This window comes from Penaeus chinensis, chromosome 28, assembly GCF_019202785.1.
Source record: "Penaeus chinensis breed Huanghai No. 1 chromosome 28, ASM1920278v2, whole genome shotgun sequence".
NCBI lineage: Eukaryota > Metazoa > Arthropoda > Malacostraca > Decapoda > Penaeidae > Penaeus > Penaeus chinensis.
In genome coordinates, this window is record NC_061846.1 from 627933 (window position 1) to 643841 (window position 15909).

The 15909-nt window shown below is 40.4% G+C and overlaps 2 protein-coding genes across 5 annotated transcripts in view; both read right to left on the reverse strand.

Moving 5' to 3' along the window:
* Window positions 1-616: 616 nt before the first annotated feature.
* On the reverse strand, window positions 617-7940 carry LOC125039944 (NADH dehydrogenase [ubiquinone] 1 beta subcomplex subunit 11, mitochondrial-like). Its single transcript, XM_047634338.1, has 3 exons — window positions 7729-7940; window positions 2068-2201; window positions 617-980 (listed from the first exon to the last, which is right to left on the reverse strand). The coding sequence occupies exons 1-3, from the start codon at window positions 7909-7911 to the stop codon at window positions 830-832; spliced, it is 468 nt and encodes a 155-aa protein (XP_047490294.1). The 5' UTR covers window positions 7912-7940; the 3' UTR covers window positions 617-829.
* LOC125039943 overlaps window positions 7822-15909 on the reverse strand; it is a 10585-nt gene continuing 2497 nt past the window's right edge. The window contains exons 2-6 of one of the 4 annotated variants that reach the window (XM_047634335.1): window positions 12981-15746; window positions 11718-11855; window positions 11341-11520; window positions 10680-10805; window positions 9935-10363 (exon numbers count right to left, since the gene is read on the reverse strand). In XM_047634335.1, coding sequence (XP_047490291.1) covers window positions 10344-10363; window positions 10680-10805; window positions 11341-11520; window positions 11718-11855; window positions 12981-15666 — 3150 coding nt within the window. In that variant the 5' untranslated portion in view covers window positions 15667-15746 and the 3' untranslated portion in view covers window positions 9935-10343. Of the gene's footprint in view, window positions 7955-9934; window positions 10364-10679; window positions 10806-11340; window positions 11521-11717; window positions 11856-12980; window positions 15747-15909 lie in introns of those variants that run through there. The other 3 variants (XM_047634334.1, XM_047634337.1, XM_047634336.1) reach the window with 3 other exon arrangements.

Consider the following 15909-nt stretch of genomic DNA (forward strand, 5'->3'; position numbering starts at 1 on the left):
CCCCTTAAGATTTAAATGGTTGACAGTATTGAGCTATAAACCAAGAAAAGGGGAGCATTGATTTTCATTATACAGAATTCTTGTGCAGACTACAAGTTCCTCAAATATGGTGCAATTGATTTTCTTGTGATAGTTATAGTATCAGAAATGGCCTCTAGTGGATGGTGAGTTTAGCAATGAAGAAAGCCTTACACTGGGGCAGGCTGTTCCATTACCCTTATACTCATGTTTATGTAATTTTATTGGTTCCATCCATTAATTTTCTCTAAATTATAGATGTTATAATTAATAAATATCGCAGGTAATTTTTCTTTATTTTTGAAAGGCTAGAACTACTGTTGGTTTGTAACAGATGACTCATTGGCTGATTTTTAAGGAAAATAACACATGAGCACAGTGCAGTACCTGTTTTCAGTATTCATTAACTACCCGATTACTCATAGTTACAGAATGAGAAAGCAGTTTTCAAATACATTTTCCTTTTGTGATTATCTGCCACATTAGTTGTATTCCGGGGTTTTGTGGATGTCGGGTAGCAGTTTAGAAGCTGTTAGCTTTCATGTATATAATTTAGGAGTTGGTTTTTAAATTTAATGGTATCTAATAAAAATCCAGATAAGAATTATGTGGTGTATATATATTTCATTTAAACATATTATAGATATTTACAAAATGGACACCAAGGATTTCTTGCATTCATTAACACCTGCAAGGAAATATGTAAAAATTACAATAAATACTAAGACCTGTTTTGAGCCAATTATAAGGAATCTCAGATGCTCTCTGAAGCAAAAGAAATGACGCTCCTCTCATAAACAGGTTTTCCTTTTTAGATGATGATCTCGGTGTCTCCGAGCTCCTCGTCTTCTGGCAGCTGAATTTTGTCGATGCTGACCAGGTTCGCGTCGATCAAGGGAAGCCCCTCAGCCTCTCGTCGTCTCAGCTCTAGGTAGCCCTCACGCTGCGCCCAGTCAACCATTCTGAAACACAGGGAAGGCTTGGTCAGACGGCTTTTTGTAGTAAATTTCCCTGAACCTGAGGATTCTAAGAACATGAGTTTTGAAGTTTTGGTCACATACTTTTATCTTTAATGACACAATGACTATTTTTTTTATTGTATGAAACAGTGAGGACCTGCACACCTAAAAGCAGGGATTCTTAACCATTCAACAATTCTAGACCCCCAATGGACTGCCAAGTATGGTTCCATAATCCATTCACTTGATTGTCCACAGCATTGTCACCAGTCCTATTGGTTGCTAATAGGACTTCCAAAGATGTCAACAGCTTGGATATAATTTAGCTATGGATTATAAGAAATAGCCCACACACACACACAAAAAAAAATACTATGATTTATTTTTAAAAAGTGCTAATTTGTGACAAAGGGTGAAATACCAATGGTAATTTATACTTATTTTGTTCTGGTTTTGAAATATGGAATAACAATGCTAGTCAATGATCTAATATTAAATACCCCCAAACACTTAGAATCCTGCCCTACAGAATGGAAATATTGTCTGATATGCACACAGTATGGTAAACAAATCAAGTTTAAGAGTGTATAATGAAGAAAAAGAGAAGATGACTTACTGCTCACTGTCCCTTGCACCACAGACTTAAAAATAACAATGCTGGGTAATATGTGCTCATGAGAGGTGAACCCCAGATGTAATAAACTAATGGATAGTGTCTCTTAATATCTGTTAACCTGAATAATAATCACAAATTCTTATAGCAATTTCCACACTATCCTTAGGGTTAACATTCCTCCCAAAGGCAACAATAATTTCTAGTAATTGCTAGGATACTGGCTTTGGCTAGAAGAGCATACTTCTGATGGATCATCTCAAGTCAGCCTGTTTCATGATCATGATCTAAATAAGAAAAGAGAGAGAGAGAGAGAGAGAGAGAGAGAGAGAGAGAGAGAGAAAAGAGGAAAAAAAAAAAAAAAAAAAGGAAAAAAGAGGAAAACGTAGGACAACCTTTCAGATATTACAGAAAACTAATGACTTCATCCTAACTAATATTCGCATCTATTGAACCAATAATTCAATACGTCTGTACCTGTAATCAGGCAAGTAAGCCCAGATGAAGCCACCAAATACGAGGCACAGCGTGACGGAGCAGAAGAAGGTCAAGTGCATCACCGTGTTGTCCTTGGTCTCTGACTCATAGCTGAAGCCCCAGCTGATCCAGTTCTGCAGGGGGAGGAAGACATTAAGAACCACTGAAGAGCAAGTGATGAAGGAAATAGAATGAGTATAGCATGAAATTATCTAATACCTTGGATGTGTTGTGGCAGAATACTGGTCTTGATTCTAAACATAAAAGTGAATATAATTACTGTAAAATGCATTCAATATCTTTCCAGCATGAGACAAAGCAAAGACTGACAGAGACAGACACATTCAGTATAATATTAGCATTAATGTATATAATACAAAATATTATATGGATTAACAATATACTGAGATATTACAATGAAAGGGTTAGGACAAGGCTTTATTTACTCATTTCTCTCACTTGTTAAAGAGAAAAAGGGATTTTATTTTCATTATCATTCTCTCCTCAAGTAGTACAATTATAGAGCAGGACAACATGACTTGATAAACTGTGATGACTTTTCATCTATGAAACTTTGAGCCACTTGAAAAGATGAAAGAAAGAAGAAGAAAGAAAAAAAGTTTTTGATAAGAGATATATGGTGCTTGCAATAACATAATAAAACCTAAATTTCTGGGCATTCAATTCCTCTCTGAAGATAGCCTTTTCATTTCATAGTAGTTTTCATGGTTAATTGAAAGTTAGGACTGTTTCATGTTGCTTACTGTTTAGGGAATTGTGTAGTTCAGAAGTATTGGGACGACATGGGTACGATTCCTGTATTGATTTTGGTATGGGAAACAGAAGACATGGAACACACTCATCCTACACCTTAGAGATTTACCATCCTGCCAAAATATTTTTGTTGCTGTAATATCATGTGGCCCAGAGGAATCTGTGATCATCACACACACAGTACACCATGAAGCTGAGAATATTATAACAAAAACAAAACATTCAGATTTTTTTCACACTTTCCCCCTCCCTCCACCTAAAAAGAAGAAGAAGAAGAAGATTTTTCACAGGTCCATCAAGCCTGTAGGATAGGGATTGGGGAGCTGACTTAGGTATATGTTTACATAATGTGACCATACTATGGTACTTGCAGTAGCAACTGGTAAGCAACTGACTTGCGTGTCTTTGTTAAAACAGATGTGCTATTAGAAATACTGAACTGTGTCCGAAATAAAGAAAACACGTTGCAACAGATAGTGATCATGGCAATTGGGTGGGAGTACATGGGAGCCCTGGCTAGGGATATATGCTGATGGGGGAAGGGTCTTTAGGGAGTCATTTCCTGATTCCCAAGAGGGCCCCCAAGGTTAATGGCCGGAGTTTTTGCTAAATTCATGAAAAATTACCATAATTTGAAAACCACAAATCTGCAGGGAAAATGAAAACTGGATTCATTTTGACAACAACAGACAACATGAGGCATTTTAAAACTTCTCTGAAATCTTCTAGTCATTGAGGAAAAAAGCAATCAGGTAAGTAAGTGTTTCCTTAATGACTAAGCACTTCTGGAGCCATCCACGGTAGGTGTAAAGAAAGTAAATAAAATAATTAAACTAAAATATTTTTTTAAATTAAAATACTGTAAGAAGCATAAAGACAAAAATGGGCTTTTGTCTCTGCTCTGAACACAAGCCAGGAGAGAGAGAGAGAGAGAGAGAGAGAGAGAGAGAGAGAGAGAGAGAGAGAGAGAGAGAGAGAGAGAGAGAGAGAGAGAGAGAGAGAGAGAGAGAGAGAAATTATATAATACTTAACTCCTTACTGACGGGTGTAGAAAGAAGAAAAAAAAAGAAAAGAAAAGAAAAGAAACGAAAAGGAGAGAAAAAGAAAAACTATGCTCTGGAGATTAATGGCAATGAGCCGACTTTGAGTGTACCTGCGGCGCGTACAGCCGCACTCCACTGATCGAGTGGTTTGTTATGACGCCTCAGCGCGTGGCCCGTCAGTATGGGGTTAGCTGGAGGTTATTAGGGTGGAGCCAAAACAGACTAAGTTTTAGGAGGAGCCAGCCCCTTGAAAATTAAAACACAAAATAATAACTGCTAATGCTCTGCTGCAATTGAAGATGGTCCCATAAATCCCATAGCTACAGTAATACACTGGTTATACTGGAAATCCAAAAAAATATAAACTTCATTGCCCTTTGTATAAATGAAATGAAAATATTGTACTTCAGTAATTGTTACCGAGAGCAATGCTCACTCCCAGAGACTAAGTTCCAAAATCAGATTTTTTTGATGCTTCCTCTACCCAATGATCTTGGGGGATAAGTGTGAACCGGGGGTTGAAGGGGGGAATAATGGATGGTACTGGATGTCAATAGGAACCTGCAGAAATCGAAGAAAGTGATTTATGAAACTTTAAAAAGTCAATTTTTTTAAAACCCGGGCCAAATTTCTGTCCCGAAAAGCACAAAAAACAATAGAAATCACCCTGTGAAACTCTGTGGATGCCCCCGCCATCTTTGAAAGTCTACGGATCGATGCGCCAACTTTCGAAAAACTCTACAAGAATCAAACCCAATGTTTGGTAAAAATCTACGGGATTTCAAATAATCCAGATCACTTGTGGTAATCGTACAATGCGTCCTAACCAATAAACCAACCTAACCTTAACCCTGTTGCTTTTATACACTACGATCTATATATTCTCTAGACAGGGGGCTCTGCCCCCTGCACCCCCGTGGTATTATATAAACCTAACCTAGCCTAGCCTAATTATATGCACCTAGCCAGGGGGCTATGCCACCTAGACCCCTGTGGCTTTAAGAAAATACGATCTATATATTCACTAGCCATGGGGCTCTGCCCTCTGAACCCCCAGGTAAACCCACATACCTTTATATAACGAGAGACCAAACTTTTCTTGGCTTCCTTCTATGGTCTGAATTCCCTGGTTTCTAATCACTTTTTTCCACATTTGGGGCACTTGTTGGGCTCAAATATCAGGCTGAGATAGATGCTAATGTCTATTTGCTCTATATATACCCTATATGGCTTTAAAAATGACCCAGAATCGACGCAACACACTTAAAATGTAACACTTCTCACCCGCGTTTCGGAACGAATGGTGTCTCACGGTTGGTTAAATCTACTGGTGGAAAAAGGCGCATGTGCAAAATAGTGTAAATAATTACCAAAGCACGTTAAAGTAGTATAAGAAAAGTAAAACCATTAATTAAATACATGAACTCAGAAAAACAGACTCTGGTAATTACAAAATAATCGTTTTCACAAGTGTGTAGTAATACATGGACTACTTTATAGATCGCAATAATGAGTTACGCGTCACATTTGTTTTGGTCCTGGCAAGGTAAACATGGATGGGGACTTAGTCTCAGAGCGGTGCCATACAGAGCCTATTTTTGTCATTTCCCGGGAAATATGAGGCCGCTGCAGATTTAGTTGTATTCATTCCTACTCTATTTTTTACACTATACAAGATGGCAATGTCCATTTTGCTCTACCTCCGTGCATCGCTCTCGGTAACATTAACCCTTACTTCAAAACCAAACTATAGAAATTGTTAAAACTGGAGGAAGATAAATAAGGAGTATTGTGGAAATAACAAATAAGACTGCCAAACTACTGACATTGATAGAGGTATTAGAGTTTTATAGACAAGTGCTCACAAATGTAGGCAAAGTAAAACTGTGGAGATGCCACTAGCTGTGCTGTAATTAAGCCGAATCACTGCCTTGGAGTGCTTTGGCGCGCCGCGGCGACATACAGCCGCACGCCACATTTCGAGCGGTTTGTTTTCACGCCTATAGGTGTGACCCGTCGGGAAGGGGGTTAAAGGAGGGGGAGGGGAGGAAGAGGGAAAAGATGATTAAGATGAAGATTGAAGGGGTACAAGGGAGGAGAGAGGAGAGGGAGGGATAAATATTTATAAAAGGACTGCACCCGTCAGAGACAAAGTCCTGAACTCCAGTCAAGAATCTTGGGGGATCCCGGGGGTTGGGGGGGGGGGGGGGGTGAATATCGAGGAGATTGCTAAGGAACGGCAATAAAAGTAATAAAAACCTGAGCCAAGAATCGTAATTTAAATGATAAAGAAAGTAGAAAAAATAGAAAACCCGAGCCAAGAATCTTAATTTAAATGATAAAGAAAGTAAAAAAATGAAAAACTCGAGCCAAAAATCATTCGCAGGAGATTCGAATCGGCGTTACGGCCTCGAACGAACAAACAAGCATATTCTAAATGCACGATTTACAAGACCACTGAAAAATAAGCCCCCCACCCCCTCCCAATTGCCGTGTTTCCCTAACTGACCCCAGACCCCCACCCGATCGCCGTATTTCCCTATCGAGGGCTCCGCCCCCAGACACCCTCCTGATCGCCGTATTTCTCTATTGGGGGCTCCACCCCCGGACATTGAACACTAGCTTTACCGTAATCATTTTACATACCTTAGTGTGGAGGGTACAGGCGAGCTACGGTAAAGAAGAATTCGTTTGAAACTGGCATCTTACACGCCTATTGTTTATATTCTTAAGATTTGTCACATCTGAATAGTTTTTTCTTTATATCTGTTTGGCAGTCTGCCCCACACTTTGCACACTCAATTGTATTTAGTAAAAGACCTTGTTCTCTATAAAAGCGAATTACTTCCTCAGTTTCGGCTGAATTTTAGTAAAACGCACCAAAGCCACTGTCACAGTCTTGACACCGGTTAGACATACTTGAAACTGACCGGCTGTCAAAATGGCCATCCTTAGTTTACACGCGCAAAGTATGAAATTAAATCATTTAAAAAAAATATATAAACATATGCCTTAACTGACGAAACAAGGTCATATTGAAACAAAAATAATATTTTCAATAACATCTGAAGTTTACATAAGCAAAAGTATTAAGATTAGATACGTACGAGATGAACATGAAAGGCTAAAATAGTAGAATACACGATTCGTTGTGACGTATTGTGACGTAGGTGCGCAGTGGCCGAGCAGCAAGAGAGGGAATTATGAGAGGTACCTCGGATATTGTGGGGTAAAATATGAATACAGACTCCGCAGAATCAGTACTATATTGTGGCCCTGACCCTCACAATGGATGACAAAATACTCCACGCCTGACAAGTGGGAGTGCTCGCCGCAGCGTGTCCGACACTATCTTACCATGAACACGTGGAGGAGTCTTTGTTTTCCTTGGCGGGGGTCAGGGGGCCGCAGTTTACACAGCAATATCCCTAGTCCCTCTGATGCCTCCCCCGCCATCAGGGCCAAGAATGAGCCGTTTGCGGCGTGTCCTCAGAGGCCCAGAGGAAGCCATCGATGCCGGAATCGTCGCGGTCAGTTACGCGAAGGCTCCGTGCAGATTCCCTCGGGTCCCTTGGAAGGCCATGGCCCTCCCCCTCGCCCGAACTGCTTCCCCGAGCCTTTAGAAAGAAGCCGCGTTCGGGCAAACAGCTGATCCCCAAACAAGGTAAAATCTTCCTCAGAAAAAAACAACGAATACGAGTCCTTCCCTCAAACGCATGTGAAAACTACACCCATGCACACAGGCAAAAATAACGATACAGAAATCTGACAAAACTATTAATACAAAAAATACCCCAATTTTCCTGCCCAGAATCTGCAAAATAACAACCCCGGACCCACTCACTTTCTCTGCCACGGCCTCTGTCTGCTGCTGCGTCTTGACCTGTCCCACGAGGGCGTCCGAGAGGTTCACGGTGTCCTTGTTCTTCTTGGAGGTGGAAATTCCCGCCGCCCTGACGGCGCACGGCCGGAAAGCGGAGGGATTTAGGCGAATCACTCGTCCGCCGAGCCTCACCAACGACGCCATCTTGCTCACTGCCGGGGACGGACGACGAGCCTACACTATTCGGCTGTTTGGGGTTCGGAATGGAACATATATGGGGGTTGTTTTTTATTGTGTGAATTTATTCTTAAATGTACAGTTATTTTTGTGGCATGATGATGGATTCTGATTTCATTTCTGGAAATTATAGTGTGTATTGGTATTTTAAGGTTTTGTCAAGAAATAATTCTCATTGAAGGGATTATGAAAATTCAGTGACGAGTGAAAATTATAGAGTTACGAAAAAAGAACGAAGAAAAAAAATTAAGAAAAAGGTCACAGAATCTATTAGAGACATAATCGATGAGGGTAACGAACTAAAAAATATTATCCACTGGGTAAACATCACTGCAAAGTATTTTTTATCCCCTATATGGAAATGGACTATTAAGAATTTGTTCGGTATTATCATTATCACTATCTTTATCAATACTCTCGTTAGCATTTTACTGCTATCATTGTTCCTATTATCTTTATAATCACAATTCTCATATCATTAACATCATAACGGTGTTGATGATAATAATGACAATAATGATTACGATTATCATAGATACTGCTAGCATTATCATCATTGTCATTAAAATCATTACAATCACTATTCTTATTATTATGATATTGCTTATCAACATCTTTAATATAATTATTAATAACAGAGTTTATTCGTCTTCAATAATCATTACCCCTTAAGTGTGTATGCCTCCTCGCATAATCCTCCTCATTATTATCAATACTATTATTATTACAATCACCAGTATCATTATCTTTATCATAATTATCAACATCATTGAACATTAGTCCTCAATAATCATTAGCCCCTCTGTCTGTCTGCCTCATAGCCATCAGTGTCATTATCCTTACCATAAATATCAATATCACAGTAAATCCGTCCACAATAATCATTAGTCCCTCTGTCTGAGTGTCTGTCTGGCGGGTCGGGTCACGGCGGCCGATGCCCGGGTGCAGGCTGTAGGCCGACTCAGGTGCAGTTCACAGCGCATGAGTTGGCCCTAACTTTGGGGAGCCATGGGGAAAGCGTCCTTAAATCCCGTTTCAAAAAAGGGCAATCAAACATGGGAACTTTTTATATTGGGTAATCAAACACTGGAGCTTTTATTTCAGACACTATGATGAATTACATTACTGGAAAAATATATCTATTGTGAAACACATAAGTCCTGAATCAATACTAGGACACCTGTACGATAACCCTTCTGAACTTCATAATATAATTTGTGAAACTTAACTTGAGGCATAATTAATTTACACTAAACCAAAACATAGCCTGCGACTGAAACATAGCTATATATATATATATATATATATATATATATATATATATATATATATATATATGTATATATATATATATATATAGAGAGAGAGAGAGAGAGAGAGAGAAAGACAAAGAGATAGATAGATAGATAGATAGAGAGAGTGAGAGAGAGATAGAGGGAGAGAAAGACAAAGACAAAGACAAAGATATATATATATATATATATATATATATATGTATACATATATATATATATATATATATATGTATATATATATATATATATATATATATATAGAGAGAGAGAGAGAGAGAGAGAGAGAGAAAGACAAAGAGATAGATAGATAGATAGATAGAGAGAGTGAGAGAGAGATAGAGGGAGAGAAAGACAAAGACAAAGACAAAGATATATATATATATATGTATACATATATATATATATATATATATATATATATAGAGAGAGAGAGAGAGAGAGAGAGAGAGAGAGAGAGAGAGAGAAAGAGAGAGAGAAAGAGAAAGAGAGAGAGAGAAAAAGAGAAAGAGAAAGAGAAAGAGAAAGAGAGAGAGAGAGAGAGAGAGAGAGAGAGAGAGAGAGAGAGAGAGAGAGAGAGAAAGAGAAAGAGAGAGAGAGAGAGAGAGAGAGAGAGAGAGAGAGAGAGAGAGAGAGAGAAAGAGAAAGAGAAAGAGAAAGAGAGAGAGAGAGAGAGAGAGAGAAAGAAAGAAAGAGAGAGAGAGAGAGAGAGAGAGAGAGAGAGAGAGAGAGAGAGAGAAAGAGAGAGAGAGAGAGACTGCATGACACAGAGTTTGGCACAAAAATATAAATAATGAGAGGACTGTGTAGCACAAATAGACTTGTGTGGAAAAAGAAGAGAAGACTACATGGCACTGCTGGGGGAAGGGAGACTACTGGGTTCCATTCTTTCATCCGTTCTTTATCGAGTCTCCTTCGCTCCCTATTCCTATTCTTTATTGCGGTTCCTTCGGTATCCCTAGTCTTTGTTGGGCCTCCATCGCTTCCCATCAGTCAATTACTTTATCTCAACTTCATTTACTTCTCTGTGCTCCCTGCCTTGCATTGCCTTGCAGCTGTAGGTCTATCTCTCCGCCTGTCTCTCAGGACTTCCTTCGGTGGCTCCTCTTAGGTCACAGTGCAGTAACCTGGAAGACATGAAACAGGCATTGGTTGTTTAATAAATGCTATCTTTCTCTGAATATAAAGATCATTTTTGAGAATATTAATTACATTTCATTCTGGTTTCCTTAGGAAGTCCGAGAGTCCGAGCGTTCGAAAGTTCTAGAGAGAGAAATGAAATGTTTCAATCATCGTTTTACTGTTTCTCTTAAAATCTGCTATCATGCACTTCCAAGAGAACAGGCAACCGATGGCAAATTAGGATTATCCTGCGAATCCTCAGGGAAATGTGGCGGACAGACTTCAAACCAAAATCCTAAAACCCACAGAAGAAAAACTCACCTCTTCCGGATACTTTTGGTCCTTTTTTCCTTTCGATATTAATCTGCTTTGGCCAAGACACGAAGGACCGGACGCTGATCGTCTCGCGTCGGATCAGCTCTTCTTCAATCGTCTCGAAAATTTCATCTGTCATAAGGCAAGGTGACATGAGCGCTGTGGCAAAGGCTGAGGAAGGTCGACTATGACTTCAGGATCTTAAGAGGAAGTAAGTGGAGCACCACATAATGCAGATAGAAGGGGATCACCACCTACAGTACGTCCAGTCTCAGAAAAGGACCAACTGGCAACTCAACCCGAACCATGGAAGTTGTCCTATTCGCAAACTGTTTTTTACTTCTTGCTTATTATCATCATTCTACTCACCTGGTTCCTCATATCTGTGCTAACATAATTTTAGATTTTGGAAATGTATATACAAACATCTGTATTACTTTGCTACTGAAATTTGCTGCCTTCAAACACTACATAATTATTATTTTTTCTAAAGTGACCAGAGGACGCTAGAGCCCAGGGTGAGTAGCCATTACTTCCTTCCATGAAAATGGACAGAGTATAGTAAGCGCGAAACACCACCTAACATAATGAAGGGAACAAGTCCATACATTTAGTAAGACAGAAAACCACCCGTTGCAGAAAACAGGGATGAAAGAGAGGGACCAACCGCAGCAAGGAGGGAACAGGACAAGGGCCTTCTCCGTTCGCGTGGTCAGGAGCACCTGCAGGGCGTCGCACACCCACAGCCAATGTGGGGGGGAGACCTTCCGCAGGTTCAGCTTCAAGAACCCTTCGTATGGCAAGGCAAGCAGTGTGTCAGGCGCGGGACAATCCAGCAGGCATATTTCTGAGAAGGAAATGAATGGTTGTCATAGATGCAGTTTTCACAGATTTCACAAGTTTGAAGCTTAAACGCGATAATTACAACTACAATGACTTTCTTGATATTGTGTTTACTGTCTCTTAGCTAAACTGATTCACCATCCCCATTCATACACGTCATAAAGAATTCAACACATATCACAAAGGACCAAGAACTCTTACCTAGGCAGTAAAGACACTTGAGATGCGGCAGCCTCCTAGCAAGGGCCCGCAGGCCTTCCCCATCTGTTGTGACATCTAACTGCTGAAGGACTTTTGGCAGAAGCTCTATCTCGGCTTTTGTCAGTGATCCAGAGAAGTCTGAAAAGGTGGTAGGCTCAGCATTCCTTCATGACTGTTCGGACAAGTGAACGTCTGAATGATGTATCTATCTTTCATTTTCCTCTCACTGTCTCAGAGGAAAAGCATATGCGACAACTCGACACGAGGCTTCCATTGCCAGAGTAACAGACACAGAACCAATTCTTGCAGATGGAACAGATGGAACTCTAAAGCTGCCGAATCACTACCCTTGTCTAATTCTAGATCCAGTGTTGCCAATCTAGCGAGTTGTGATCTAGTAGGGAAAATTTCAGTTTATTCTATATTCAGTGTTTATTTAAGTTGCTTCTAGGGGAAAAATGTAGAGCCTTTACTCTTATGTCTAGCAATTTTAGAGTCCAATCTTGTATTTTTGTGGAAATATTAATCGCAACACTGTCTAGAGTCACAATCAATGCTAGGATAACTATGCTTGTGGACAGACCTTAGTCTATTACATGGGGAAGCCATAGAGCCTGAGCCGGAGTACTCTTTCGCCAGAGTTAACTACGTTTCCTTGAAAATGAATAAATCTCATTTCAGACAGCACAAGTCTGTATTAGCTAAGTGGTAGCATTTTAAAGATGAACTTGAATTACCATAAATACAATGTTCTTTCCTCTCCAACAATGCCGTGTTCTATACCTGTCTAGGATTCCCTCTTTCTGCCTGAGAGAAACGATAAGGTGAAAAAAAAAAAAAAAAAAAAAAAAAATGAGAGCAAAAATTCGTACCTTTTTCAGGAGGAATACTGCAACATTCCTTAGTACTCCTCATAAAGGATCACAACCCAGTAAATTAATGTGCTTAGACACTGGAAAAGATATTGGGACAATATTTTGATATAAGGAATCTTTTAACTCCCCAGAAGGAACTAATATTTCATGGAATCAATGACTTGCAAAATTTACATAGCATGTGTTCCCACTTTACATTTTGATTTTTTATTCTTTCACCAAATATGGAATAATGTAAAAAAAAAAAAAAAAAAAGCTAACAATGACCTTTGCTGCTGAAACAGCCAATCCTTTTAAATAATCAACCGGCTTACCTCAACATAAAGATTTGTATGGATCCACTGACAGATCAGCCCAATGACTTCTGTCCAGTGAAGTGGGAACTCACCCAAGTCATGAAGTTTCCGCAGGAGAGGAAGCCTCTTGAGCAAAGCCATCATCCCTTCCCTGTCAGAATAGGTTTTTAGCTCTCCGAGGCTCTCTGGGAGGAGGTCCATGGCTGACGCCGCCAAAGAGCCATTAAACTTAATCAGTTGGGCCAAAGTTCCTCGACAAGTGAATATCTTGAGACAGGTCTCAGACATTTCAGTGTCCCATATCGAACGAATGTGAAGGCTAATTCTTATGTCCTTTTTAGCCAACTTTTCGAGAGCGTAAATTTGCTGGTTCGGACGCAGTTCTTCTTCTTTCTTTTCCGTAAATATTTCCAGGGAGCAAGGCTTCATGTGGTCGACCAGAGGGACAAGTTCAGGCAGGTAATTCCCACCTATACTCAGAATGTCTCGCTCTCTCAGTAGCCTGGCACACACTTCCACTATTTTTGGATGTTGTTCTGAAACCATTACCATTTGGAATATTCTGTCACATTCTTCTAGAGATAGTTGGTCAATGTATAAGATTAAACTGATAATAGCTGTTGCAACTTTGTCTAGTAGGTCCTTATGTGACATTGCTAAAATACGAGTAATATTAAACAAAATATCTACCAGTAATATTACAGTCTCTGTCGATGTACTCAGCCATGACAGCCGTTTTGCTTCCTCAACTCCATCTGCATAAATTTGCAATATAGGATTATTTTTCAACATGAGTTCCACGATCTCTTCATCAAACGGTAATACCCTCATAGAAATTTTTCTCCTTTTCTCAATGTCAGTCAAAGTTGGTATTTCTTGTATCTTTGCCAAATCTGGTAACTGCATTGCTGACAGCTCTGTCGTTATGTAGCCAGCAGCCCAGTACTCTTGGAACTGATTGTGTGGGAAGGACCAAATAATAGTGATAAAAAGACCTTGTCGGGATTTCTTTGAGACAAGAAATCCAGAAAATATTTCCTTGTAAGGCAAATTTAGACTCTCACATTTTGCTTTCAAATCTTCTACTGTCTCTGACAACAGGTCATGTTCACGTATCTTGAGACCTCGGAGAGCAACCGCCTTCTGGAATTCATGATATTGTTTTACTTTTTCATCGACACCATGAATGCCTTTTCTTGCCAGTCTTTCCCTGATCTTGTCCATCATAAGGGCTGTCAAATCGCCATAGATATCTGGGGAGCTCTGGCCTGGTGCCTCAACCTCACGTATGACTGCCAGCGTGAGGGTTAAAGGAATGTCTGGAGTTCCCTTTTCCAAATTAATAGTTTTCAGATTTGTGACAATCTTCTCCTTCAGCTTTTCCCTGCGGCTTACATCTTGCACAAGTGCAGCCAAAGTGTTTTCAACGAAGGGCGCCCGGTCTTCCCGCCGTATCCCCTTGATTTCAACATTAATCACCTGTCTTTTATTCTTCATTATCTGAGTTAGTTCTTTTGCACAGCCTGGTCTTGTGGTTATCACAATACGCATGTTTCCCGGGTAGCATAAGAGATCAGAAATGAGTTTCTTTGCCTTCTTGCTCACCTCATCATAACCATCCAACAGAACAACAATGTTCATTGCAAGGAACAGATCAACAAAAACATCAATGGTAAGTCCAGATCCCTGAAATGTATTATGAAGGAGACTCATGAGAAGGTCATTCCAACTGCTGATTGTGCAGCCTCGCAGCTGCAAGTATAGTAAGAGTGAAACGTCTTGAAGTCCCTCAATTTGCGAAGGATCTCTCACCCACATCTCCAGCATGTGCTTCAGCAGTGTGGTCTTCCCTATTCCTCCTTCGCCTGATATTATGATCACCTCAGGCAGGCGACCATTTCGCTGCTTAACCTGCAGAAGATTCTTGTGGGAAATGTTGCAAGGCTGATGCTTCTGCTCCTGAGATGGCGACAGAGTGGACGTGTCTTCCACGATTACCAAGTTGGTGAAATTTAGACTAGGTTGGATTTTCAGATCCGGATAGAGCCACTGAGCGAGAGTCACGTCCCACAGGTGAGGGTAGAGACCATGAAGTTCCTGCCGACTATCTCCTTCTATTTTGTTCCTAAGCGCTTCCTGAAACACCCTTATTTCTTGCTGTAGCTGTGGAAAGTTATTCAGGTCACTGCTTTCTAGAGGTTCTCTAACTTTCTGCAGAAGTCCTTGGAAATACTGCTTGATTTCCCAAACCTGATCACGGAATATGTGGGGATGTACTCCGCATCGGTTCCCAGCCAGTCGGAGGATTCTGGATAATAAACATTTGAGTTTTCTTAACTTTTTTAAGAGCTCCTGGTCCGACATCTCCTGGACATCATTTGTGTGCGCAATGTGGTTCCTCATCAGTTTTAATTTATGAAGCAGATGTTCCAAAGGTTGACCCGAAGGGGGACAGGTCCAAGCAGGGTTCTTGGGGCCAGCCAGTCCGCACATAAGTTGAAGAATGTTGTAGAGAAGAGAGATGTCAAATTCCTTAAACGGAGCACCCTTTTCTAACAGAGCCCTTTGTTCACTGTTAAACTTCCGCTTGTAGTCTGCTCTCGAGTTTCCCAAACTAAGGAAATGACTCTTAACACACGGCCCCCCTTGGTACAGCCACTCAACCGCCTGCACAAACACTGCGCGCCCTTTTGTGATCACAGCTACTTGGTACCGGAAGCCATTCACCGTGTGCCTTGTGAGCTGGGTTGGTCTGGAGGGTTGCTGTTGTGTTGCCATCTTAAAGTTCTGTTCTTAGGGCTGTTAAGGATCTGTTGTCGCTCCCTGTCCACGCCTCGGTACCAAAAGTCCCGTCTGCGCTGAAAAGGGGAGAGTCTTTTGGTCTGTTACGTAATTCTGAGAAATTCTATTTATAATTGTTTTTTTTTTTTTTTAGATCATGTGTGTAATTATCATAGGAAATCTGGGGTCAGCCCACCTTTAGGCCCACCAAACCAGCCTATAATAAAGAAACACTGCCAT

Excerpts from the sequence above, each read along its gene's own strand:
- LOC125039944 (XM_047634338.1), bottom strand. The coding sequence starts at position 7,911 with ATGGCGTCGTTGGTGAGGCTCGGCGGACGAGTGATTCGCCTAAATCCC. Across the intron at positions 2,202-7,728 it reads CAGAGGCCGTGGCAGAGAAA|AACTGGATCAGCTGGGGCTT; the intron begins GTGAGTGGGTCC and ends CTCCCCCTGCAG. Across the intron at positions 981-2,067 it reads GCTTACTTGCCTGATTACAG|AATGGTTGACTGGGCGCAGC; the intron begins GTACAGACGTAT and ends CCTGTGTTTCAG.